The 26,000-nt window shown below is 39.2% G+C and overlaps 1 protein-coding gene across 2 annotated transcripts in view; it reads right to left on the bottom strand.

Moving 5' to 3' along the window:
- The window catches only part of TM9SF2 (transmembrane 9 superfamily member 2), a 67,949-nt gene that overhangs the window by 30,658 nt on the left and 11,291 nt on the right, over positions 1–26,000 (bottom strand). Inside the window, exons 2-6 of one of the 2 annotated variants that reach the window (XM_008073707.1) lie at positions 21,627–21,694; positions 19,268–19,361; positions 7,859–7,986; positions 2,252–2,381; positions 280–404 (exon numbers count right to left, since the gene is read on the bottom strand). In XM_008073707.1, the coding sequence (XP_008071898.1) occupies positions 280–404; positions 2,252–2,381; positions 7,859–7,986; positions 19,268–19,361; positions 21,627–21,694 (545 nt within the window). Of the gene's footprint in view, positions 1–279; positions 405–2,251; positions 2,382–7,858; positions 7,987–19,263; positions 19,362–21,626; positions 21,695–26,000 lie in introns of both variants that reach the window. The other variant, XM_021706807.1, reaches the window with a different exon arrangement.

The raw sequence follows: 26,000 nt of genomic DNA, 5'->3' as shown, positions 1-26,000 counted from the left end.
TCCATCCCGGCTGACAAATGGAAAAGCTGTCAAAACTGCCTGACCAAAAAATAAAACAAAGAGATACCATGGCCTAATCACTTATCATAACAGGAAAATACTTATCAGTCTGGCTTCTCTGGACAACCATAACTCAAAAACAAATAATGCCAAAGGGAGTTTTAGTAAAATTAATCCTGAAATGCCAGAATAACGACCAAAGAGTAAGTTAATTGGGCCCCAAATACTTATTCTTTGAGCTTATATTTCACTTATTATTTATTCACTTTTTAGAATTACCTTTTTGGTTCAAGTTTAGCAGCCACTAATCTTGCTCCCATGGACCCAGTTTCAACAACATGATAGTATATTTTGATGTCAACATGGTTGAAGATATAAAATGTATCTCTCTCGTGGAATTCTGACTGCAGAACAGAAATTAATGTTAAAGGTAGAACACTGGCTATACAAAGATAAAACTTTAACTTCCTACTTTACAACTAGAAGGAAATTTTAAGTTTGAACAGAATTGTAATCCTTTGTCATTAACATGCTTAAGTTTTAAGATTGAATATTTTTGGGGGGGGAGGGTCTCACTGTCACACAGGCTGGAGTGCAGTGGCATGGTCACAAAGATTATGGCAAATAGCAGTCTCAACTTCTTGAGCTCAGGAAATCCTTCACCTCAGCATCCCAAGGAAACCGGATTGCAGGTGTGTGCCACCAAGCTCAACTAATTTATTCATTTATGTATTTATTTTTTTGGGGGGTGGGCAACATTTTGCTATGTTGCCCAATATGGTCTCAAACTCCTGGCCACAAGCAATCCATCCACCACGGGCTCCCAGAGTGCTGGCATTAAAGATGGGCCACTGCACATAGCCAAGATTAAACTCTTTATAAGCCAAAACTAACTGGGGATGGTATGTGCTTTTTTTTTTTTTTTTTTTTTTGAGTTGGAGTCTCACTCTGTCGCCCAGACTGGAGTGCAGTGGCCGCTCCCGGCCACCGCAACCTCGACCTGCTGGCCTCCGGCGATCCTTCCGCCTCAGCCTTCCAAGTAGCCGGAATTACAGGCAAGTGCTACCATGCCTGGCTGATTTTTTGATTTATCGTAGAGATGAGGTCTCGCTGCCCATGCGGGTCTCGAACCCGCGGGCTCAGGCAATCCACTCACCTCAGCCTCCCAAAGGCGTGGGATTACAGGCTGAGCCACCGAGCCCAGCTGGTATATGCTTTATAAAGTTTTAATTTTTACATGAAATTTAATAAGTACTCATTCAAAAGAACATTGGTATTTTCTAGCTTTTCACTTAAAATGTAAAACATTATGCTATAAGCACATTAAATCTTATACATTTAAATAGTTTTCCTCTCTGGACATTTGTAACTTGGACTAAACCCATAACCTAAAATGATATAACCCATTTCATTATCAAGTTCATGCTAACTTCCTCAGATCATATCCACTAAATGATTACATTAGGTTGACCTGATTACACAAAATATATTTTAATATACATATATCCTCCACCTAGTTTTTATTAATGTCTATTTTATTAATCCATTTTTAAATATAAAAGAATGGCCTCAAAAACAGACAGGACTTAAGAAAGGTATAATATTGGACTCTTGCAATACAAATTCTGTTAATTTATGTCTACTCCATTATCTACATTTTTGCATATGAGATTTATTAACCTAACTTTTAACAGACTTAGAACAAAGTCCTAGCTCTCAGTTTAGCACATAACACACAATAGACGCTCTCAGTAAATGCTGAACTGAATCTGAATTTTTTTTTTTTGAGTTTGAGTCTCACTCTGTTGCCCAGGCTCGAGTGCAGTGGCATGCTCACGGTCACCCCAGCGTTGACCCGCTGGGCTCCGGCGATCCTTCCACCTCAGCCTTCCAAGTAGCCAGAACTACAGGCACGCACTACCATGCCCGGCTAAGTTTTTGATTTATAGTAGAGACGGGTTCTCAACATGTTGCCCAGGCTGGTCCCGAACCTGTGAACTCAGGCAATCCTCTCACCTCGGCCTCCCAAAGTGCTGGGATTACAGGATTGAGCCACCGCGCCTAGTCTGAATTCTTTGAATTCTAGAGTTCAATTTATACATTGTTAATCTGGTTTGAGATTAAGTAGTTGTACTTTAGAACATCTGAACTGCACTCATTCATTGGACATAATTTTTGTCCAGGTAAAAACGGAATTCTTCTACCAAAAGCCATGTTTAAGAAAGCAGTATAGAGTTTATCACGAACTTACATTAATAACACAGGCATCTTTGGCATGGCCTTTATCTGTAATGTAACAGCCAATAGGAAATCCAGGATTGCAGAACCTCTGACCATCTTCAACATCATAACACCAAGTTACAGGCATATTATCCACAATCCTATGTGCAGAAATAAAAGTCAAGTTAGAACAGAACCCACCAAACATGACTAAAAATTACCGCCCAAATCAGTGTCATCATTTTGTCAAGTATAAATGTCTCTAAAGGCCTTAAGATTCCAAAAACCACAAAGAATTTTAATGAAATGTGGTATTTCATAAGTAATGACATTGTGCCAGTATCTGATACACTACATTGGAAAAAAAAAATCATAGGCTGGTTTGAGTGCAGCAGTGCTTACAACTAATTGATCACAACCAGTTACAGACTTTTTTGCTCTTTCTCCACTCCCACTGCTTCATTTGACTAGCTTCAAAAAGAAAAATACAACAAAAACAATTTGATAGCTTTTCTGAAACTATAAATAGTAAGTAGGAAAGTGGAATCTTATAAACTAATTTATTGCAATTGCTGATTTAACAATATTATCTAGGCACTTCTGTATACTTTACCTTTAGAATAACACTCAAAGCTCTAAAGAGGTACAAAGCAATATACCTGGTTCCTTAGGTACAGTTTATTGAACAGTATAGAAGTGAATGTCTTTTATTATGCAGATAATCAAGTAAAAGGAAAGGAATACAATCACAAGATATAGGAAAATATTCAACTAAAGAGCCAGGTGAAAAAGTAAAAGAGCAAAACATTTCCACAAACATTGTAAATCCAAGTCATTTCTAAAAGAAATATTGTTACAAAGCTAGAAAACCAAATCTTTCAAATTCTACAGTGAAAAAGGACTTAAGGAAAAAAAAGATAAAAATAGAAAATAAAGTTCTGTCTGTACCATTAAAGTGTGAGCATGTGGTCCCCTATGCCCAGAGCACACTGTGGGATGCAAATAAAAAATTATCCAAAATATATTAGCTATATTATAGTCATAAGATGACACTCCAGGGCATGTTTTATTTGTTAATTAATGTATGCCTTAGGAGGTAAAATTATGATTCTATATTCACCCAAGGTGTACATTAATGACCTAATAAAACATCTCTTCACATTTAAATGCTATTTAATAGTACCCAATGCATGAAATTTTAGAATAACCTATACTATTAAGTTGTTTATTAGTATAGTCACCAGGTTAATGGTTCTGATGAAAAGACTATAAAAAATTAGAAGCATAGAATCAGTGTTATATAAAATAAATAATTCAGATTTTCGGGAGACCTAAAGAATCAGCTAATTGCTTTAATTTTTTAAAACAGAGAATGAAGTTCAATGAATAAATATATACTAGCAATATATAGTATTTTCATGCTATCATATCAAAGAGAAACTATTACATAAAAATTATAGGCCTTGCTACAAAATGAGGAATGAAGGGGCAATAAAGGTTTTTTAAGAGCTAATATCCTAAATTTATCATTTATATGGTCACCTGACACAATAGCCTTTTTCTGGTAATTGGAAGCATTAAAAAAAAAAAACCTTGCGAAATAAATTTAAAAACATTTAAAGAATATCATTTTCAATAACTGCCTTAAGTAAGCAATTAGTATTTACTTAAATTTCTAACACAAAAAAATTAAAAATCATATTTCCAATCTGAGAGAGTGAATGAGCATAAGAGGACTCACAAGAGTAAAGTGGAATGACTGGGCCCAGCTTCTGACCAGTAACAGCTTCTTTCCATTGTTTCCCTCTGCCCTCAGAGGACACCATTTGAAATACTTCTACCAACCAAACTTCATCTATTAGTAACTCATTTTCTCAGTAAACTAATTCCAAAAGTTTCTGACCAGAATAGAATAACACATGCTACTACACTGCACACAATAAACTACAGCCAAAAGTAAACTTGACATTTATGTCATTCTATGTAGTTTTAACACTAGTAAATTTATACCATTCATTAGAATTTTAAAAATTTGAAAACAGCACATCATTCTCTCTGCTAACTTGGTGGGATCTGGGATCAGAACTCACTAAAGTATCTTCAAGATCCCTTTCAGTCCAATAAGCCACAGTCCAGAGATTCTATGACACTGACATTTATAAGTATTCTAAAAACCAGTTAATTATACTTTTAAAAATAAAAATACTATACAGATTTGAAAACTCAGGCAAGAAGTACAATCACAAAGCACACAGAGCACAGTTGAAGGGGATTTAGGTGTCTGGTGCTGGTATCAAACAGCAATCTTAAGGATCAGAAAGGAGCTTGGGCTACTGACAGAGTAAGCGAAGAAGATTCTTAAGTTATGTTCTAAAGCCCCCAATAAGAACAGAAAGTATTCATCAACTTAAATGAGAAAATGAGCTATTATTAACTGTTCTTTATAGCAAGAATAATAAATTGGAACATGGTTCAAATGTTAATGGAATGCCATGTAATTTAAAAAAAGAATGAGGCAGATGTAGATCTATAAAATGCCTGGAAAAATGCCTATAATATGTTCTTAAATGAAATGAACAAGTTTTAGAATATATGTATACTGTAATATTTCAGTTGTGTTACTTAAAAAAGGTATGCGCTCATTTGTATGCCTGTTTATACATAGGAAATCTGGAAACATACATGAGAAATAACAGTGTCCACCACTGTGGAACAGGAATGAAGAAACTGGGAGTGGTAGAAGACTCTTACGTTTTAGTCAATATTTCCCTGTACTGTTTTTTCACAGACATGTATTGCTTAATAATTTAGAAAATGATTATGCTCTCCCCAAAATGTGTTAGTGCAAAGGAAAAAATAAAATACGCTACGTTCACAATAAAATTCCATAACAGAATACTGTAATTTTTAAGTCTTTCAAATTCCCTTGGGTGCATGATATTTTCTGCCAACTGTTATCTATGCTTAAAAATCAAGATACAAGCCGGGCTCAGTGGCTCAACCTGCAATCCCAGTGCTTTGGGAGGCCGAGGTGAGTGGATTGCCTGAGTCCCTGGGTTCGAGACTCGCCTGGGCAACTTCGTGAGACCTCATCTCTATGATAAATCAAAAATTAGTCGGGCATGGTAGTCGCGCCTGTAGTTCCAACTACATGGAAGGCTGAGGCGGAAGGATTGCTGGAGCCCAGCAGGTCGAGGCTACAGTGGCTGGGAGTGGCCACTGCACTCCAGTCTGGGTGACAAAGTGAGACTCCAACTCAAAAAAAAAAAAACAAGACATATGGCAAAAACTTCCTAAAATAAGTCATAAATAGAAACACTCATGATTCCAATAAATTCATCAATATGAATCAACATTTTCTAAATGTACACTGAACTGTTTAAGGACTAATCCCCATCGACAAGAATTACCAGACAGTATATTTCTGAGTGTATGGAAATATTTTTCTGATATGGCTTAGATTTGTTAGTGAAGTCAGACTTATAATCATAAACTTCTCTGATTCTACAGCAAAATCATTACTTACCAGTACACTCCCAGTTAATTTTTTTAAGCAGAATAGTTTAAGTTTTCAACTGATATGCCTATCACAAATTGTTTAGTAATTTTTACTATTGAATGCTTTCTAAATTTGTAAATTATCTGAAACGACTTATTCTTCTTGTTATTAGGCATCTTGGTATCCAAATAGGACCTTTGTTAATTACAACACACATGAGTTTAAAATATTTCTGAAGAAGAGCTTCTTCTGTTATCTTTAGGAGCGAGACTGAACAGTACTCTAAGTAGAGCAGGGTAGCAGAGAGCGCTAAAAATCACCCAAAGAACTAAAGGGCCATTCTTTACTCACACAACAGATCAGTAGCTGGTGGAGTCAATGAGAAGACAATATAAGAATGGAGTCTTAAATATTATTTTGAAGATTACAAAGAAAAACTAAAAGAAAAATACCAAGGGAAATTTCAATTACTTATGAATAAGTAGACATATCCCAAGCTATGTTCATTGATTTAGTAGTTAAGTAGTATTTTCACAATAGTTCAGGGATAAAAAAAGTTTGTGGTTTACCAGAAGCCAAAGAAATGAAGAAACGAAGGTGCCTTCCAAGTTCCTGTTTGCACTGAGGGTCAGATGCAAAAGAACCTGACACAAGTGTAACAAGCAAGTTTCTGACAGCTATTTCCTTCCTTCCAACAGAGCCTCCACTGATGGGAAACTTGCTCCTAAGCGGTTCAAGTTATATGCTACCTAGGTCAGAATGAACTCATATCATAGACTAGTTCACGGATGGGCAGAGAACTCCAAAATGCCCAGTACCCAGTTACTCAGTACCCTGTTGCCCCGCTACCCAGGATTTTTCTGTTCTATGTGCATGGAGGTGGGTGGGGTGAGGAGGAGGAACTAGGGAGCAGGAAGGGGTGGGAGGTCATAGGACCTGTCAGGTCTGAGCTAAGATCCATGGCTTCTAACCTCTCTGAAGGTGGTTATTTAATATACTGATAGGACAAACATCCAAAAGAAAGTACACGAAGACTGTCCTCCTGTGCACCACCTAAAGCACCTTACACTTTCTAGAAAAATCAAAGCATACATGGATTATGATCTCATGGAATATAGACATTTGCAAGCAAACTTAACTTAGAAGAATAACAACAGTTATACTAAATGGTTGGATTTTGAGAGTTTTTTAAACCATGTCTATGTATAACATGTACCTACTACTTTGGAAGCAAAAACAGAAGAGCTGTAAATGCTTTTTGATTTTAAAACAAATTAGTTAACTTGTTAATGTTACGTCATGTCCATGAAATAAAAGACAGGTTAAGAAAAAAATATAAGTGTTTTTATCTGAAGTGATGCTATTTATCAAACAAAAGTTAAATTTTGTTTTCCTATGATTTTCTCAAGGCCTATAAGTGTAAAATAAAAGTATTTCTCAAGAAGACTGATCCAGGCCATTTTCTCAAAGCATGATATGCTCCTGTTAACTACTCAGGCGTACTTTGTTTCACTGCACTTCACTTTAAAGGACTTCACAGACAGTGTGCTTTTTACAAATTAAAGATTAGGCAACCCTGTGTTAGGCAAGTCTACCTGTGCCATTTTTCCAACAGCATGTGCTTACTTTGGGTCTGTGTCAGCATTTTTTAGCAATAATATACTTTCAATTAAGGTATGTGCATTTTTTTTAGATATAAGGTTATTGCACACTTAATAGACTACAACATAGAGTAAACATTACTTTTATATGCACTGGGAAACCAAAAACTTTGTGTGAGTCACTTTATTGTAATATTCTCTTTACTGCAGTGGTACAGACGAACCGCAATATCCCCGAGCTATTCTGTATATGAATAAAAGAAGTACTCTATGTACCAGGTCTATGTACCAGAAGAAGTACCAGATATTACAATAGCACAGTTAAAAGAGGATACTTTAAATGATGCTGTCAACTTAAGTTAGTAATCCTCTGGTAAATAAAAGCCACTACTTTATGCTACTCCACTAGTAACAAAAAAAAAGAAATCAATTAATTTGCTATACTTTATACAATCAATAAAGTACTTACATAGCCAATGAAACAGAGGTTTCATCTTGAAAATTATAAAGCCAAAAATCCAAAATCTCTATGTCTTACCAGTGATGCTGATAATTCAGTAACATGCTTTTTTTCAAGAATTCTAACTTTTGTTTGTCTTCAGCTTTCTCTGTATGGTATGTTTTCGTACAAACAAGCTTACAGGTCTCCTCCTTATTAAATGTAAACTGTATTAAAAGAAAGTAGAAAGCAAATTAAGAAAAAATATCCAGGTCCTTCACCAATACTATAAATGGAGTAAAAGTACTAGTCTCATTAAATTACCTATGTATATTAATATTGGCAATAAACATTTAAAATTCCTTCATAGCTCAATAAGATTAAATTTCAATATTATTCTGTTTCTCTAAAAACTTAAGTCATCATGTTTTTTTTGGCTAGGTACAGTGGTTCACGCCTGTAATCCCAGCACTTTGGGAGGCTGAGGCAGAGGAATGCAAGACCAGCCTGGGCAACATAGCAAGACCTCGTCTCTACAAAAAATAAAAAGTTAGACAGGCATCCTGGTGCACGCCTGCAGTAGACTACATAGCTACTTGGGAGGTCGAGGCGGGAGGACTGCCTGAGCCCAGGAGGTCAAGGTTGCGGTGAGCCGTGATTGTGCCACTGCACTCTAGCCTGGGTAGCAGAGCAAGACCCTGACTCAGAACATAAACACATACACACATACAAAAACAAAATTTAAATTAATTTTTCCTTTAATAGGTTTTTTTTTTGATAATTTTAACTGGCTTATCTTTTAAATGCAAATGAGTTCTAAAAGAAAAAAAGAACCCATGTAGAACAAAATGGAACATTAGTCTCTCATAGTAATATCCCATGGTCATGTTTTAGAAATTCTGGAGTTGATGGCTTTCAGTAATAAGCAGATGTATTTTTGTATTTCAAATATTCAGTGGCTACTGTCCCCCTTAAGTACCAGGAGATGAAGATTCAGAAGTGAACAAGATAGCATGTGATGATATAAGAAAAAGTCAAATTCAGATATCTAAAACCAGGGTAAACTCACATTTGAAAAGATTACCAACTTTTGGGTCTTATTATTATTTAATAATAAAGTTGAAACAAAAATTGGTAAATTTTAAAAACCACATTAAAAAATGACGAGTTCCTCTGATTTTAAAGCCTAGGACTTATTTCATGAGCATAAAAATAATGACCTTCACAACATATTATAATAAGTTTACTTTGATTTATTAGGAACCACTGATGTCTTAGTTTTTAAAATATTTTCCAGTTTTTAGAAGGCTGTGATTTATCAGCTACACAGATGCTCCATATCTTTTAACAAAATTCAAATTTTTTTACATGAGGTGACTGTTTATGATTCACTTCTGAGCAGTCCATTCCTTTGTGTGTTACTGATGCACATCCCAGAAGCCTGTAATCCCAGCACTTTGGGAGGCTGAGGCAAGGATTGCCTGGGTCTGTGGGTTCAAGACTAGCCTGGGCAACACGGTCTCTACAGTAAGTCAACAAATTAGTCAGGCATGGTAGTGTGTGCCTATAGTTCTGACTACTTGGAAGGCTGAGGTGAAAGGATCACTGGAGCGCAGCAGGTCAATGCTAGGGCAGCCGTGAGTGTGACACTGCACTCCAGCCTGGGTAACAGAGTGAGACTCCAACTCAAACAAACAAACACCCCTGAAGCAGTTGCTGGGCATCAGCTAACAAGGAATGTGTAAGTGTGGCTCACTGCTGCCACCTGCCAGCCAAGTGTTTGATTTTGGCCACAGAGCTCCTTTTGGCAACACAGCAACCTTTGTACCATTTTTTGATATTTGGAACCTTCTACAAATCTTAAAGATTCATTTTAGAAAGTGAGAAATGGAAAATACAAAGATATACACACTAAGAAATCAGAGGCATAGGCACTGAACTTAAAGTCAATTTATCAGAGAGAGACATATTTACACCAAAATGGCAATCTGCCACCTCAAACCAGTGCTCTCCAGGTTTAGGCGACTCAACTTGTGTGTTCAATTATGAAGGAAAAGGAAGACTAAAGGCAGCTCTTAAAATGATAGTGAGAGTTAGCACTTACTGGGTGCTTGCCCTGTTCTAGACACTTGATATGTATTAAGTCTCACGGACACCTCCCAATAGTCTATTCAGGTAGGTATTCAAATCTATATTTTAAAGATTAGAAAGCTGAAGCACCAAGTCACACAACAAAGAAATGGCAGAGCCAGGATTTAAGCTAAGCAAGTTAAGCTCTAGAGAAAATGCTCTTACAACACTACAGTCTCTTTCTGTAATACATTTAGTTAAGAATTTTAGAATATTTTAAAGCATGTTTGGCTATGGATTTAATCGTATTTTTTAAATGTTTTGCTAAGACTTTAAAATAGTCTTAGTGCCCAAGGGAACCAAATCTTCCTTCCTTTCAACATGCAAACACATCATTGTTCTATTTTCATTCAGGAAAATGTATTATTATAATTTCTCTTGATTTATTTCAGTGAGGATTTAAAATTCTCCTTGAAATAATTCTGTGGAAGTCATTAAACCAAATACTTTATCAACCTAGAGTCAGACCTGGGTACAAATCAGTACTGTCCTGTTATGAGACTAGAGAAAGCTGCTTAATCCTACCTCAGCTTCAATTAGCTTATATGTAAAATGGGTTTAACAATATCTGCTTTGCAGGGTTGTTGGATTAAATATAGTTATGTGTGTGCAAAACACCTAGCATGTGGACTGACAAAAACAGGAATTTGCTAAATGACAGTTATTGTCACACATCGCATCAACAGCTTTTAGCAAATGGTAGAAAAATTCTATCAAAGTCCATTTCTGAGAAATGGTTGCATAAGGCTACATGCTCTGGCAAGCTTGCTGATCCAGGCAGCCTCTGCGGCATGAGACCATCAGGACTAATCCCATTATGCCTCTTATCCCTCTTAATGTTAGTCACCACTAGACGGCAGGATTTCCATGTCATCTTTCCTTTCAAATCCCAAGATGGACACACGCTCCTCCCAGCTGCTTAAACCCTTCCACTATGTCCTTTGGAACCCAAGTGTCACCAGCAGAACTCCCTCTTTAGCCTCAACCTCTTCTTGGAATGTTCTCTGATGCTTGTTCTAACAGAAACCTGGCTCTCTTGAGAGACATGACCTCCCTGTACTCCCTGGTCAGTGGTGGCTGTGCTTTCTCACAGGCCCCAGTGCTGGGCCGGACCATTCTCCCTCTGGAAACCTCCAGTTTTGACTCTCATGTGATCAGACCATGAGAGTCTTTGCTGCTGTCTTCTACCAACCCCAGGGCACTGGCCTCCATTCCTTGATAATTTCAGCTCCTGGCTCCCTGTCACTCCAACACTCCTCCTCGCTCCTGATTTTTGAGGGTTACAACATTTACATAAACGATCCTTCCAGTACCCTGTCTTCTCAGTTCTGACCTCTTCTCCAGCGATTCTGGCCTTCATCCTGTTTCAAAGCACTCACTCCTCTTGTCGAACTCTACCTTGCCCTTATCATGACAGCAGTCCCACCATTATCTTCATTTCAAGGTTCCCAGAGTCAAAGCACCTCCTCCTGTCTTTCCAGCTCGCTGGCTCAAATACTCCTCAACTCCAGTAAGCCCTGGATGCCTCCTGAAACACCGATCGATGGATCCTACAGTCTTTGACTGTCCCTTACTCCTTTCATGGCCTCACTTCCCTCCTTGAAGCTCAAACTCCTAGGTCAGTGGTATCACCACCTTTCATGACATCAAAGGACATCCTCACATCCTTTGCTCTTCTCTCACTTTTTTGTACTCACTTGTCAAAACCACACACCTGGTGAAATCCAACTCTACAGCTGCAGAGCTGAAAATAGCTGGAGAAACACAAATAATCACACCGGTTGTTCTTTCTTCAAATGACCAACTAGCTATCGAGGATCCTCAATGCTGCCCAGCAATCGCTCCACATTCATCTGTTCCACCATTCTCCCACTCTTCTACAACCTCCCAGCGGATGGCCCTACTTCCTACTTCACTGAGAACGAAGCAACTGCCACGTCTACCTTCTAGTATCATGTTCCAATTTTCTGCTTGCCCTCTAGTCACTAAGGATGAGCAAGGTCACTGAGGCCAAGCTCCTCACCCTCTCCCACTAGGTCCCAGCCCCTCTTGCCCATACAAGGACACACTCAACAATCTCTCCTAAATCATCGCTTCTGTCATCTCTGCTGGACCATTCTCATCCATATATATATGTATCTTATTTAAACACATATGATGAATCCTCTTTGACCATGCCATCCTCCAGCTACAGCTCTTTTTCTCTCGCTGCCTGCAAAAGGTCTTAAGAGAGCTGCATGCATGTCCATCTGCAACTGTCTTCCCATTCTCTCTCCACCTGGCTATTCTACCACAGCTGCTTTCTAACATCAATGACCTCCACGTTGAAGGCTAAACCCAAGGTCAATCTTCTGTCCTCATCAGTGACAGATAAGCTAATCCCTCCTCCCAGAAACACTTTCTTGTCTTGGCTTCCAGACCACACTCTCCTCCTTGTCATTCTTTCTCACTAGTGGTTTCTTCAGTCTCCTTTGCTACATCCTCCTCATCCTCTTGACTGCCGACTGCCCCGGGACTCAGATCTGGGAATTCTTGTCTTCTTTATCTGTACTCACTCCCTTGGGGAATCTCATAATTCTGTGGCTTTAAATTCCATTTATACATTGATGCTTCTCAAATATACACTGTACACATCCAGGCTGAAGCCCTCCTCCAAACCCAAGACACACCTATTTAACTGCTTCCTCAGTATCTCTGGTTGGATACCTAATAAACACCTCACACTTACCATGTTCCAAACTAACTCTTCCCCCTTCCCCCAAGGCCTGCTCTTCCCACAGATGTTTCTCATCTTAGAAACAGAAATGCCACGATCCACACCTACCAACAAATTATTTTGGCCCCACCTTCAAAATATAGCCAGAGTCAGAGTCAGGGATTCCAACTTGACAATCCCTTCCTTCCCTCTTCCCCCGTGGTCTAAGCCACCATCAGACACATCTGCTTGACTGTGAAAGTCTCCAAGCTAGTCTCCTGGTTTCTCTCCTTGCACGCCTGTGTCCATTCTCAAAGTGATCCTGGTAAAATCTACACTTATGCAAAACCCTCCAGTGTCAACCTGCACACACAGATATAAAGGCTAACGTCTTTACAGAGGCCTCTAAGTCACCCTATGATTTGGTTCCATTACTTCTTTACCCTCATTTCCTATTATTCTCTATCTTGCTCACCTGTCCAAGGTGCACACCTCAGGACCTTGACATATGCTGTTCTCTTCACTTAGAACATCTCCCCCTGGGAGAAGGGGTGAAGGAACAACAACAAAAAAATCACCTACTGGGTACAATGTTCACAGGTGGGGGTGGTAGGTACTCTTAAAGTCCGGATTAAAAACTACTTGAGCCGGGCTCGGTGGCTCAGCCTGTAATCCCGTGCTTTTGGGAGGCTGAGGTGAGTGGATTGCCTGAGCCCGCGGGTTCAAGACTCGCCTGGGCAGCAAGACCTCATCTCTACAACAAATCAAAAAATCAGCCAGGCGTGGTAGCGCATGCCTGTAACTCCGGCTACTGGGAAGGCTGAGGCGGAAGGATCGCTGGAGCCCAGCAGGTCGAGGCTGCGGTGGCCGGAAGCGGCCACTGCACTCCAGTTTGGGCGACAGAGTGAGACGCCAACTCAAAAAAAAAAACTACTTGAATCCCTCAAAGCTATTGAAATTTAAAAAAAAAAAAAGAAAAAAGAAAAAATTCTCCCCCAGATATTTACATGGCTCACTCCAATACTTGCTTCAATAGGGGAGTAATTACTCAAATGTCACTTTCTCAGTTAAACCTATTTAAAATGAAAAATTCCCCTCCCATCTTCCCAGATTTCTTTTCTTTTCTTTTTTGAATTGGAGTCTCACTCTGTGGTCCAGACTGGAGTGCAGTGGCCGCTCCTGGCCACCACAGCCTCGACCTGCTAGGCTCTGGCGATCCTTCCGCCTCAGCCTTCCAAGTAGCTAGAACTATAGGCGCATGCTACCATGCCTGGCTAATTTTTTTGATTTATTGTGGGTAGAAAAGAAAGAGAGAGAGAGAGAGAGAGAGAGAGAAAGAAAAAGAAAGAAAGAAAGAAAGAAAGAAAGAAAGAAAGAAAGAAAGAAAGAAAGAAAGAAAGAAAGAAAGAAAGAAAAAGATAGATTAGAGATTGGTTGTGTCTCGAACCCGCGGGCTCAGGCAATCCACTCACCTCAGCCTCCCAAAGTGCGGGATTATAGGCTAAGCCACCGAGCCCAGCTCCCAGATTTATTTTCAATCGTTCTTTTTCAGTAGCCAAGACATTATGTATTTCAATCATTTATTTTGTCTCCTTCACCCTATCAGCAAGGAAGATCCATGAAGACAGAGATTTTTGTCTTGTTTAATGCTGTATCCCAGCACACATGTGGCCTGGACATGACAGTACTCAACAAATTGAGTGTGAATTGAGTGAATGACTGAGTGGCAGACCTGAGATGAGATTTTATGATCCTATGAAATGTGGTTCCTGCTTCATACAATATGCATCATGTCATGCACAGCTGTTTTCCTAAACAGAAGTCATAGATAAAAGGTGGCAAAGCAGACTGGGATTTTATTTTGTTGCCAGTTGTTATCAGTGTTTTTATTGCAGATGTTAAAAAAAAACTTAGAAAATAAAGGATATAGAAATCAACTGTGAAATGAAAAATACTGGTCAATACATATGGCTAGTGCGGAAAAAAATCTAACCTCTCAGTCCTACTTTTCTTTTTTTGAGACGAGGTCTCATTTTGTCACCCAGGCAGGAGCGTCATAGCTCGATCACGGCTCACTGCAGCCTTGACCTCCTGAGCTCAGGTGATCCTCAGGCTCCGGAGCTAGCATTGCAGGCATGGAACCACTGTGACTTGCTAGCCCCATATTTCTGTTTACCTGTGCCCTCGCCTTAAATAGTGTCTGCTGTCTGCCACCCCTTTAAGCTCGGGGCTTAAAGAGATTGTTTAGGCATACATTTGATCCTAAACAATTCTGTGAGACTCAGGGAAAATATTAGGTGCACATTTTTCTCCATGTCAAAGCACTCTCCTGTTCTGCTATTGTATTTCAACTCCCAGGATAAAGGATTACACCTGAAAAGCACTAAGCCCAGAAGAAGGATTCTCTGATGGCAAGCATGATCTTTACACATTCACAGAAACACACCCATCCAAGATCCTATGATGGGCAGCAATCTGCCCCAAAGGGACAAAGTCTCTTCACAGGTGAATAGTCTGTTGGCCCTTCCTGTTTCCTGCTAGGGACTTCTGCTGTCTGCCGTGTTCACTGCCGGCATTACTGAAGTTCTTCCCACTCATCATTTCTCAAGGCCAAGAAATAAGTAAATAGAAAGCTGAGGCTGAAAGATCACCAGACTATTTAAGTTGATTGTATAATTTAATGAATATGCCTAAAAATTCACCTGCTATTATAAAAAGAATGTAATAATGGTCAAAGTAATCTCCCAACAGTGAGAGGTTTCACAGCTGACATGTTGCTCTGCTCAATGCTACCCATGTCCATACACTTTGAGTTCCTTCTTCCTCAACGACTTTGCCCATTAGGCCTTCAAACCTACTGTGCATACGTTTGGAATGTTGTACCCTCCAAGTCTCTTGTTGAAATGTGATTCCCATTGTTGGAGATGGGGTCTACTGGGAGGTATTCAGGTCACGAGGGCGGATCCTTCATAAATGACTTGGTGCCATTCTTGCAGTAATGAGTGAATTCTCTCTCTCAGTTCACTCGAGAGCTGGTTATTTACAGGAGCCTGGTACCTCCTTCTTTTTCTTGCTTCCGCTCTCTGCATGTGACACCCCTGCTCCCTCTTGGCCTTCCACCATGATTATCAGCCTCCTGAGCCCTCACCAGAAGCAGATGTTTCCTGTACAGTCTGCAGAACCATGAGCCAAAATAAGCCTCTTTTCCTTATGAATTACCCAGTTTCAGGTACTCCTTTATAGTAACACAAAATGGACTCATACAGGAGGTTGGTACTGAGGAGAGAGGTACTGCTATAAAGATACCTAAAAATGTGGAAGCAGCTTTGGAGGTATGTAACAGGCAAAGGCTGGAAGAGGAGGGATCTGAAGATAGGAAGATGAGGGCAAGTTTGGAACTGATTAGAGATTGCTTGTGACCCAAATGCTGATAGAAATATGGACAGTGAAGTCCAGGTTGGCGAGGTCTCAGAAGGAAACAAGGAACTTAACAGGAACTAAAACAAGCTTCACCCATGTTCCGCTTTAGCAAAGAACTTCACTGCACTGTGTCCACGTCCGAGGGATTTTTGGAAGGCTGAACTTGAGAATGATGACCTAAGGAACCTAAAGGAATAAATTTCTAAGCAATAAAGAGCTCAAGAGTTGGCATGGCTGCTTCAAATAGCCTATGATCAGATATGAGAACTAAGGAATGACTTAAAGTTGGAACTTATAATAAAAAAGGAAGCAGAGTAAAAATTTAGAAAACTCTCAACCCAGCCATGTGATAGAGAAGAAAAAAGTGTTTTCAGGAGAAAATGTCAAACAGTCTGCTGGGCAACCACTTTCTACAGAAATTAACATGACTAAAGGAGAGCCAGGTACTAACATTCAAAACAATGGGAAGCCACTTTGGGAGGCCAGAGGATTGCCTGAGCCCAGGGGTTCAAGACCAGCCTAGGCAACTTGTAGAGACCTCATCTCTGCAATAAATAAAAACAATTAGCTGGGCTTGGTGGCATCACCTGTAGTTCCAGCTACTTGGAGGGCTGAGGCAGAAGGATCACCTGAGCCCAGGAGGAAGAGGTTGCAGTGGCAGTGATTGTGCCACTGCACTCCAGCCTGGGCGACAAAGTGGACTCTGACTCAAAAACAACAAAAAAAAAACAATAATGGGAAAAACTTGCCTTGAAGCCATTTCAGAAATCTTCCTGTCACAGGCCCAGAGGCTTACCAGGAAAGAATGGTTTCAGGGGGCCAGCTGGGCCCTGCCACTTCAAGACACCACTCCCTACATCTCAGCAGCTCCTGTTACAGCCTCAGTTTAAAGGGCCCCAGATACAAACTCTGGCTGCTACTCTGGAGGGCACAAGTAAGCCTTGGTGGATTCCACATGGTGTTACGCCTGCTGGCACACAGAATGCAAGAGTGAAAGAGACCTGGCAGCTTCTGTCTAGATTTCAGAGGATGGACAGGAAAGCCTCAGTGCCTGGCAGAAGCCTGCCACAGGAGTGGCGTCTCCACAAAAAGCCCCTGCGAGTGAAGTGCCGAGGGGCAATGTGGGGATGAAGCCCCCACACAGAGACCCCACAGTGGCAGGGCCACCATCCTCTAGTCCCCAGAATGGTAGAGCCACTGGAGACTGTGGGCACCTACCTCTCACACAAATGTGCCCAGCATGTCCTTGTGGGAGTCAAGGATTATTTTGGAGTTTTAAGATTTAATGTCTGCCCTGCTAGGTTTCAGACTTGCATGGGGCCTGTTGCCACTTTCATTTGGTCAATTTCTTCTTTTTGGAATGGAAATGTTTACCCAATGGCAGTCTCACCACTGTACCTTGGAATTAAATCACTTGTTTTTGATTGTATAGGTTCCTAAGTGGAAAGGACTTGCCTTGAGTCCAAGATGAGACTTTGGGCTTTTGAATTGATCTGGAATGAATTAAGACTTTTTGACTTTTGGAGACCACTGGGATGCGATGATTGTATTTTGCAATATGAAAGGAACATGAGATCTGGGGTGCTGAAGACAGAATGATATAGTTTAGGTTGTTGTCCCCTCCAAATCTCATGTTGAAACATGATCCTCAGAGATAGAGGCGGGGCCTAGTGGGAGGTGTTTGGGCCATGAGGGCAGATCCCTCACGATTGGCTTGGTGCCATTCTCACAGTAATGAGTGAGTTCTCTATTCACCTGAGGGCTGGTTGTTTAAAACCACCCAGCCCCTCTTTTCTCCCTCTCGCCTTGGCTATCGCCAAGTGACATGTCTATTCCCTCTCTACCCCCACCATGACTGTAAGCTTCCTGAGGCCTCACCCGAAGCACTATGATTCCTATAGTCTGCAGAACCCTGAGTCAAAATAATATCTTTATAAATTACCCAGCTTTGGGCATTCCTGTATAGTAATGCAAAATGGACTAATACAACTATCCTTTAAAAAACTTTAAAAATTACCAGCACTTTTAGGGTAGAAAATTTCAGATTAGACTATTTGAAGAGGATATATTTATGGTCAAAACCTGTACACTTTTAGTGGCCGAAACTTGCACAATGATGTATCTTTTCCCCTAAGGCTTCACAGTATAGGTCTAGGAGCTGGAAGGAGTGAAATGGCTAGTGGGACTCATCTCAGCTTGGGGATTTGCTGGATGAATGAATAAGCTGCGTAATAAAGTGCCAAAGCAGATGGAGTACCTAGTGAGAAAGCAGAAAAGATGCCTAAGCATAGTGTCGAAGACACACAAGAGAAGGACGTAAAGCCAGAAGAGGAGATTGTCAGGCTGGGGAATAAAATCAGGGGTCACGCTACAGCCATGAGAATGAACGTATCATGTGGACAGGTGTCCATGGTAGAGAGTTAAAGGAAAAATGCAAAGTAAAGAAAATATGCTAATACATAAGTAGGCAAATCTAATTTACTTACATAAGCTTGTAGGTGCATGGAAATTTTCAGGAAAGTTAAGAAACTGAAGTTGAACTAGGGGAAGACTTACTTTTCATTTCATATTCTACTGCACCATTTAATTTTTTTTTTTGGATTGGAAAATATAGTTTATTTAAAGAGTAAATGAGAGAGAGAGAGAGAGAGAAGACTCACCTCCCCAAAGGAGGGGAGGGGACCATTTAATTTTTTATATGGGGATAGACTAATTTTTCTAAAAGAGAAGGACCATTGTTGTTTGTATGGTAAGAGAGCAGATATAAAATGAACAGGGGACTCTATGATGTGGAAGAATAATAGGCTTAAAGAATAAGTTTTAAAAGGTAAAATAATTCTGGGAGATGATGAACCCATATATTGAAAAGCATACTTTATATTTGGTTTATTTTGGTTTAACTAATATTTGAGACTAGTCTGGGGAACATAGTGAGACCTCATCTCTACAAAAAAAATTTTAAAAATCATCCAGGCATGGTGGCACATGCCTACAGTCCCAACTGCTCAGAAAGCTGAGGCAGAAGGATTGTCTGAAACCAAGAACTTGAGGCTGCAGTGAGCTGTGATCATGACCCTGCACTCCAGCCTGGGTGACAGTGACCCTTCAACTCAAAAAAACAAACAAGCAAAAAAAGAAATTATTCCTGAATGGAAGAGAGAAATTTCTCCTTAGCCAAGAGAGCTGAGCTATCTCGAGTTTTTCCTAATAAAAAAAAAAAAAAACTGTAACCAAATAACTTTTATGTAACACTAAACACAAACCTTATATGGTGATGGTTCAATTCTTTCCCCGAATAATACCTGACCAAGATTTTCAGATGGGCGTTTTCCTTCTGATGCTTGGCAAAAATCAAACCTAGAGGAAGAGTAATTAAGTTTGAAACATAAAAGGAAACAATGAAGTATCACACACATAGCCAATCTTAAGAGCAGATTAGGAACAGATCAATCTAACAGCTTCTGGTGGATTAAGAAGAAATATATCCAGACTCCAAGTTCTGTGAACTACATCTCCCCAAAACAAAACAACTGGAAATTTTGCCTCAGAATATTTTGTTTTCTAAATAATACTATTTTATGATAAAAGTATTTACATTTTATTCTTTCAAGGAAAATTTACATAATATCTCCTTTTGTTACAACTTTCTTTTTTTTTTTTTTGAGTTGGAGTCTCACTCTGTCGCCCAGACTGGAGTGCAGTGGCCGCTCCCGGCCACCGCAACCTTGACCTGCTGGGCTCTGGCGATCCTTCCGCCTCAGCCTTCCAAGTAGCCGGAATTACAGGCGCGTGCTACCACGCCCAGCTAATTTTTTGATTTATTGTAAAGATGAGGTCTCGCTGCCCAGGCGGGTCTCGAACCCGCGGGCTCAGGCAATCCACTCACCTCAGCCTCCCAAAGGCGCAGGATTACAGGCTGAGCCACCAAGCCCGGCTACAACTTTCTAATCCAAATCATTAATTGAAAATGGCATTTCAGGAGTACATATCAAGTTCACCTGTGGTTCTGCCTCATCTCGGTACACTGACCAACACATCCCAATACATGAAGCATGGTCAAACAGACCCTCTGAGAACAGAGATGTGAAAGCATATTCACTCACCTGTAAGATTTTGTACTGTAATTCCCTTGTATTACTAACTAACTTTAATAAAGTTCGGTATAAACATTACAGCCCCATTTCAGCTTTGCCACAAAAAAATCAAAGGATAATTCTTTGTTCACTTCAGAATGGTATAGGGAGTACCTGAGACCAGTAAAGTAATAGAAGAGTGAGATTCCTAAGAAGATGGTAAATCTCAGGTGATACAAAGCTGGGGATGGGAAGTTTCCAAATGAATATCCCCATCTACTGGATATAACAGTTCCACTGAGTTTTCCTAAGAATATCATAAAGATTTAAATAGAGATGTTTAACAACAACAAAAAAAAACTAGTTTAATAAAAACTAGAAAAAGCTTTCAAATCTCCAACAGCTTTACATGAATTCTCTATTCTCCTCTTATACATATTTAGGTATATAAATTCTTATAAGATAATCTTTCTGCTTTGTGAATGCTTTTCTCTACAGCAAACATACCTAAAATTTAGGAACTGTTTTAGACCCAGTATGGTATCCAGTGGTCAAATGAATAAAGGATATTCATGCAGCATTGTTCTTAATATAAAAAATTAGTGGCTGGGCTTGGTGACTCAGCCTGTAATCCCAGCACTCTGGGAGGCTGAGGTGAGAGGATTGCCTGAGACCACGGATTCGAGACCAGCCCGGGCAACCTGGCAAGACCTCGTCTCTACAATTAAAAAAAAAAAAAAATTTGCTGGGCGTGATAGTGCACGCCTATATTTCTGGTTACTTGGAAGGCTGAGGTGGACAGATTGCTGGAGCTCAGCAGGTGGATGCTGGGGTGGCCATGAGTGTACCACTGCACTCCAAACTGGGCGACAGAGTGAGACTCCAACTTGAAAAAAAAAAATTGGTAATATCAAATGTTGATAAATAGGAAATTAATGACACAAACTGTACATAGACTCTGGAGAATATCCACAATGGAAACAGTAAACAACTACTAAAAAGGCAGAGGGAGCTGTAAAAGTCTTCTACACTTGTCTACTGACATGGAAAGATACCCACAATATATGGTTAGAAAGACAAATATAAGAGTATGAGCCTACTTTTGTTTAAAATAAAATACATAAGTTTGGTTATATACATTGGATATTTAGAGGAAAAAATGTGGAGAAGTTGATACCCAAGTAGTTATTTCTGGGGACTAATTATGTAGGTCACAAAAAATTTTTTTGAGGATGTGTGACATTGTTTATAAATAAAAAAATTTCAAAAAAATTTCAAAAGAATAAGACGTCTTTTTGTTCAGTCAGATAAAAAAGGAAATCCACAGTTTCAGATGGTGTTTCTGTTGTACTGCAAAGCAATATAAGTGAAGACCACATTTTAACACTACACTGGAAGTAAAGAGTATACCCCCAAAAATATTTTTAGGCCCTGCATATTATTAAAATGCATATAAATTTGTCTCTAACTGTGAGAAAACAAAGTTCCAAATGCAGAAAATTCTGATGAGTCATGAAATTTTACATAAAAACCAAACTGAAAAACTTACGCTGTATATTCATAAGGAAGAACAGATTCCACCGAGTCAAGCCTGTTCACAAAAAGCTCTATTTCAGCCTGAAAATGAAGAAACACAGAATTAGAATATACACAACTGGACATAAAGACTTCTTAGAATTGAAGAGGAATTTGATGTGTTTGAAATGTGAAATTTTATAATATCCAATCTACTTTAAACAATTCTCTTATAAATTCAATAACTGAGATTTAAAATACACCAAAATAACTTTCAGAATTGTAAATGTCTCTCTCTCAGTCATACTCACACACACACACACACTTTTGTTTTAGAGATGGTCTCGCTATGTTGTACAGGTTGGAGTGCAATAGCTATTCACAGGCGCAACCTCACTACAGATCAGCACGGGAGTTTTGATCTACTGTTTTCAAGCTGGAACAATTTACCTCTCCTTGGACAATCCTGTAGTCCCCTGCTCTAATGAGGTTACCATACTGATGCTGAACTTAGTGCAGACACCCAACAGCACATTACTCCTGGGCTCAAGTGATCCTCCTACCCCAGTCTCTCAAGTGGCTGGGACTACTACAGGCACGTGCCATCACACCTGGCAAATGTCTCCATTATTTTTAAAATGCATTTTAATTTCTAAATTTTCTAAAAAATTAGATATTTTAAGTATTCATCACATAAATATACATGCTATTTTTAATAGTCTAGTTTTCAGATTCAATATTTCATTCTGCAGCAGAAAAATAATTATTTTTGAACAAAAGTTGTTTTCGGTTTTTTTTTTGAGTTGGAGTTTCACTCTTATCGCCCAGACTGGAGTGTAGTGGCACATTCATGGCCACCGCAGCCTTGACCTGCTGGGCTTAGGTGATCCTGCCACCTCAGCCTTCCAAGAAGAACTACAGTTGCACACCACCATGCCCAGCTAGTTTTTGTGATTTACTGTAGAGATGAGGTCTCATCAAGTTGTCCAGGCTGGTCTGAAACCCCTGCGCTCAGGCAAAACAAGTTTTAACATTCTCAGAGCAACCAAGAAATGCTGCACAGTTGGCTAGAAATTTCTTGATCAACTATACCAGAAATATACTTTCATGCACATGTGCACTCTTAGGCAGAGGACAGACAGTGACCGCATGGTCTAACTTTGGAAAACTGCTTTGACTGATTTGAAAAGCTGAACTGGGAGGGGAGAAAAGCTGAATCAACTTCCTGCGAAACATGGGCTAATTTAAAGCTACACCCTCCTAACAAAGCATCCAAAATTTCTCCCAGGTATAATTGAAGAGCCACAGAACCTAAAACATTCACCCATCCTCTTAAAAGGAGCTCACTGCTGTTTATGACAGTTCACTGATTGAAGAAGTCAGTAAATCATTTGTGCCCTGAAGTACTTTCAGCATGAATCAAAAAATAATCAAGAACTTATTTACCTGGGACAGGTATTTTAGCTGCCTTTGGATTCTGATCACGTGGCGTTCTGGAATGGCATAAAGCCACACTTGTCACTTTGATCTAACTACTGCTGTCAATAGTCCTCTACACTTTCCAACACACTCAAAAGCAAGATGAGAAGTGTGATATACAATTAAAACAAGCTAAGAGTACACTATCCCAGTGCTATCACTTCCTAATTGTGTGACTCTGGTCAAATTATTTAACATGTTACTTCCCTCATGAGCACTTCCTAACCTGCAAAAAGGGGATACTAGCATTCATCTCATAGGGATATGGGCTTAAGTGAGTTAACATTTATAAAATACGTCAAACAGTGCCTGACATATAAAATGCCATGTATTTGTTAAAAAGAAATCAGATTTAGTAATATTCAGAACAGGGTGTGCTCATCCACTAAACTGTCTGTCCAATATTCATGATATACGATGGAAGACAAGGCATTAGCCTTTGTAGACAGTACTGAAAAGTATCATATGCAACCCCTACAATTCTAAAATGAAATGACAACTCAAGCAGCATGGCCTCCAATACAAAAAAATGAAACTGTGTCTCCCTGCATAAATATTCAAGGCTATATAACTAACTGATCTTTCAGCTAAAAAAGATAACAGAATATGACACTGCAGCATGATGACATGCTTGAATAGTTAACACAAATACATATAACTGTTGTAAAGGTAAAACTCCTATTTGATGGCTTACTCAGCCAAAGAAACTTCCACTAATTAGAAGGGGTCAATACTGCTTTGAAGACACATCAGAATTCAAGTGATCTATTTAGCATATCTGAACGAAGACTGAAAGGTCCTCCAAAAGCTAATTCGGTTCATATCTCTAGATTTCTTTCCAGGAAGGAATGTAGCTATTATATTCCACAACTTTCTAAGCTTTGAGTTTCAAAATCTGTACAGCCACACTGTCATCACATAAGCTAAGTCCTTCTTGCTACAATTAAGCATATTCTTTACTCTCAACCTTAAAGTGATTAAGGACCAGGACTGTGAAGCTAGGCTGCTTGGGTTTAAATCTGGACTCTGACATTTACTAGCTGTGTGACAGTGGGTAGGTTTCTTCACTTCCCTGTGCCTCAGCTTTCTCATTTGTAGAATGTAAGTAATAATAATCCCAGCTTCAAGATATTTTTGAGAAGACTCAAGAGCAGTGCTTTGCACAAAGCACCATGTGTTTACTATTATACACCAATGTCCAGCAGAACTTTAAATAATGATGAAAATGTTTTTTACTTACACTGTCAAATATGGTAGCCACTAGCCATACATAGCTCCTGGGCACTTAGAATGTGGTTAATGTGGCTGAATAACTGAATCTTAATTGTATTTAATTTTAATTAAATTTAAGCAGTCACAGAAAGCTAATAGCTTCTGTATTAGCACAGTAATAGCAAGAACAACAATAGAAAGAAGAGCACGCTGCTTTTTTCCATTTACAGTCATGCGTCACTTAACAACAGGGATGTATCCTGAGCAATGCATCGTTAGGCACTTCTAGGCAATGTGGGAACATCACAGAGCATAATTACACAAATCTAGATGGTGCAGCCTACCATACCTAAGCTATATGGTACGGCCTATTGTTCCTAGGCTACAAACCTGAACAGTGTGTGACTGTACTGAATCCTGAGGCAATGGTATTTGGGTATCTAAACATGCCTAAACATAGAAAAGGTTCAGGAAAAATACTGCATGAAAGAAAAAAAATGGTACACCTGCATAGGGCACTTACCATGAACAGAGCTGGCAGGACTGGAAGTTACTCTGCATAAATAAGTGAGTTGAGTGAGGAGTGAATGTTCAGGTCTAGGACATTACTGCCCATTACTGTAGACTTCATAAACACTGTACACCGAATTTATTTATTTATTTATTTTTTAGTTTTGGTAGAGACGAGATCTTGCTATGTAGCCCAGGCTGGTCTCAAACTCCTGGGCTCAAGTAATCCTCTTGCCTTGGCGTCCCAAGATTCTAGGATGACAGGTGTGAGCCACCGCGTTGGTCAATTTTTTTTAAAAACATAAACTAAGTGCATAATGATGTTAGAATGGCTATGATGTCACTAGGCAATAGAAATCTTCCAGTTCCATTTATGATCTTATGGAACCACTGGTCTGTCACTAACCAAAACATCATTATGTGGCACATGACTGTATATAATATCTGTTATATTTAACATTTTTACTCTAGTCACTACAATCTTTTGTTTTCCTGGAAAACAACTCTAATTTTATTCATCTATCCCAGGGGTTAGCAACATTTTTCTATAAAGGGTCAGAGAGAAAATATTTTAGACTTCACAGACATTCAGTCTCTGCCACTACAGTGTGAAAGCAGTCATAGAAAATACAAAAATGAATGAGCGTGGCAGTCCAATAAAACTTATTTATAGGTACTGAAATTTTATTTTCATGTAATTTTCAGTCATCACTAAATATTATTCTTCTTTTGATATTTTTCCCCAACCACTTAAAAATGTTAAAAAAATAAATAAATAAATCTCAGTTCCAGGGCCCTAATAAAAACAGGAATTGAGCCGGACTAGACTCCTAGTCTATTCCTGAATTCTGTCTTCTGTTATTTTTCAATGTTATTTAAGCTCAAATCTCAGGGAGCCCAAAGTAGGATACAAGGTCCAAACGTTTGAGGATATGTGAAAAATGTTAAGACACTGTTCAAGGGCATACAAATTTAGGGTAACAGTTTCTTCCATTTCTTCCCAATTGAAGAAGCAGGAACTTTTGTTTAGCTTATAATGTCCCATATAAAGTTTCATGGTATGTCTTTTGGCCCTAGGATTCTAAGATTGAGGGAAAACGCTCTTCTCATTTTCTGTCTTTCTCATATCTCCTTTGACTCTTAAGCATTTAGAGCTGAAGGGCTGACATCTTTTGACTTGCCTACCTCCTTTTTTTTTTTTTTTTTT

This window comes from Carlito syrichta, unplaced genomic scaffold (assembly GCF_000164805.1).
Source record: "Carlito syrichta isolate Samal-C Ts95f unplaced genomic scaffold, Tarsius_syrichta-2.0.1 Scaffold316024, whole genome shotgun sequence".
In the NCBI taxonomy this organism is placed as follows: Eukaryota; Metazoa; Chordata; class Mammalia; order Primates; family Tarsiidae; genus Carlito; species Carlito syrichta.
Note: the sequence above shows the minus strand (reverse complement) of the source record. Positions and strands in the feature narration are given on the sequence as shown.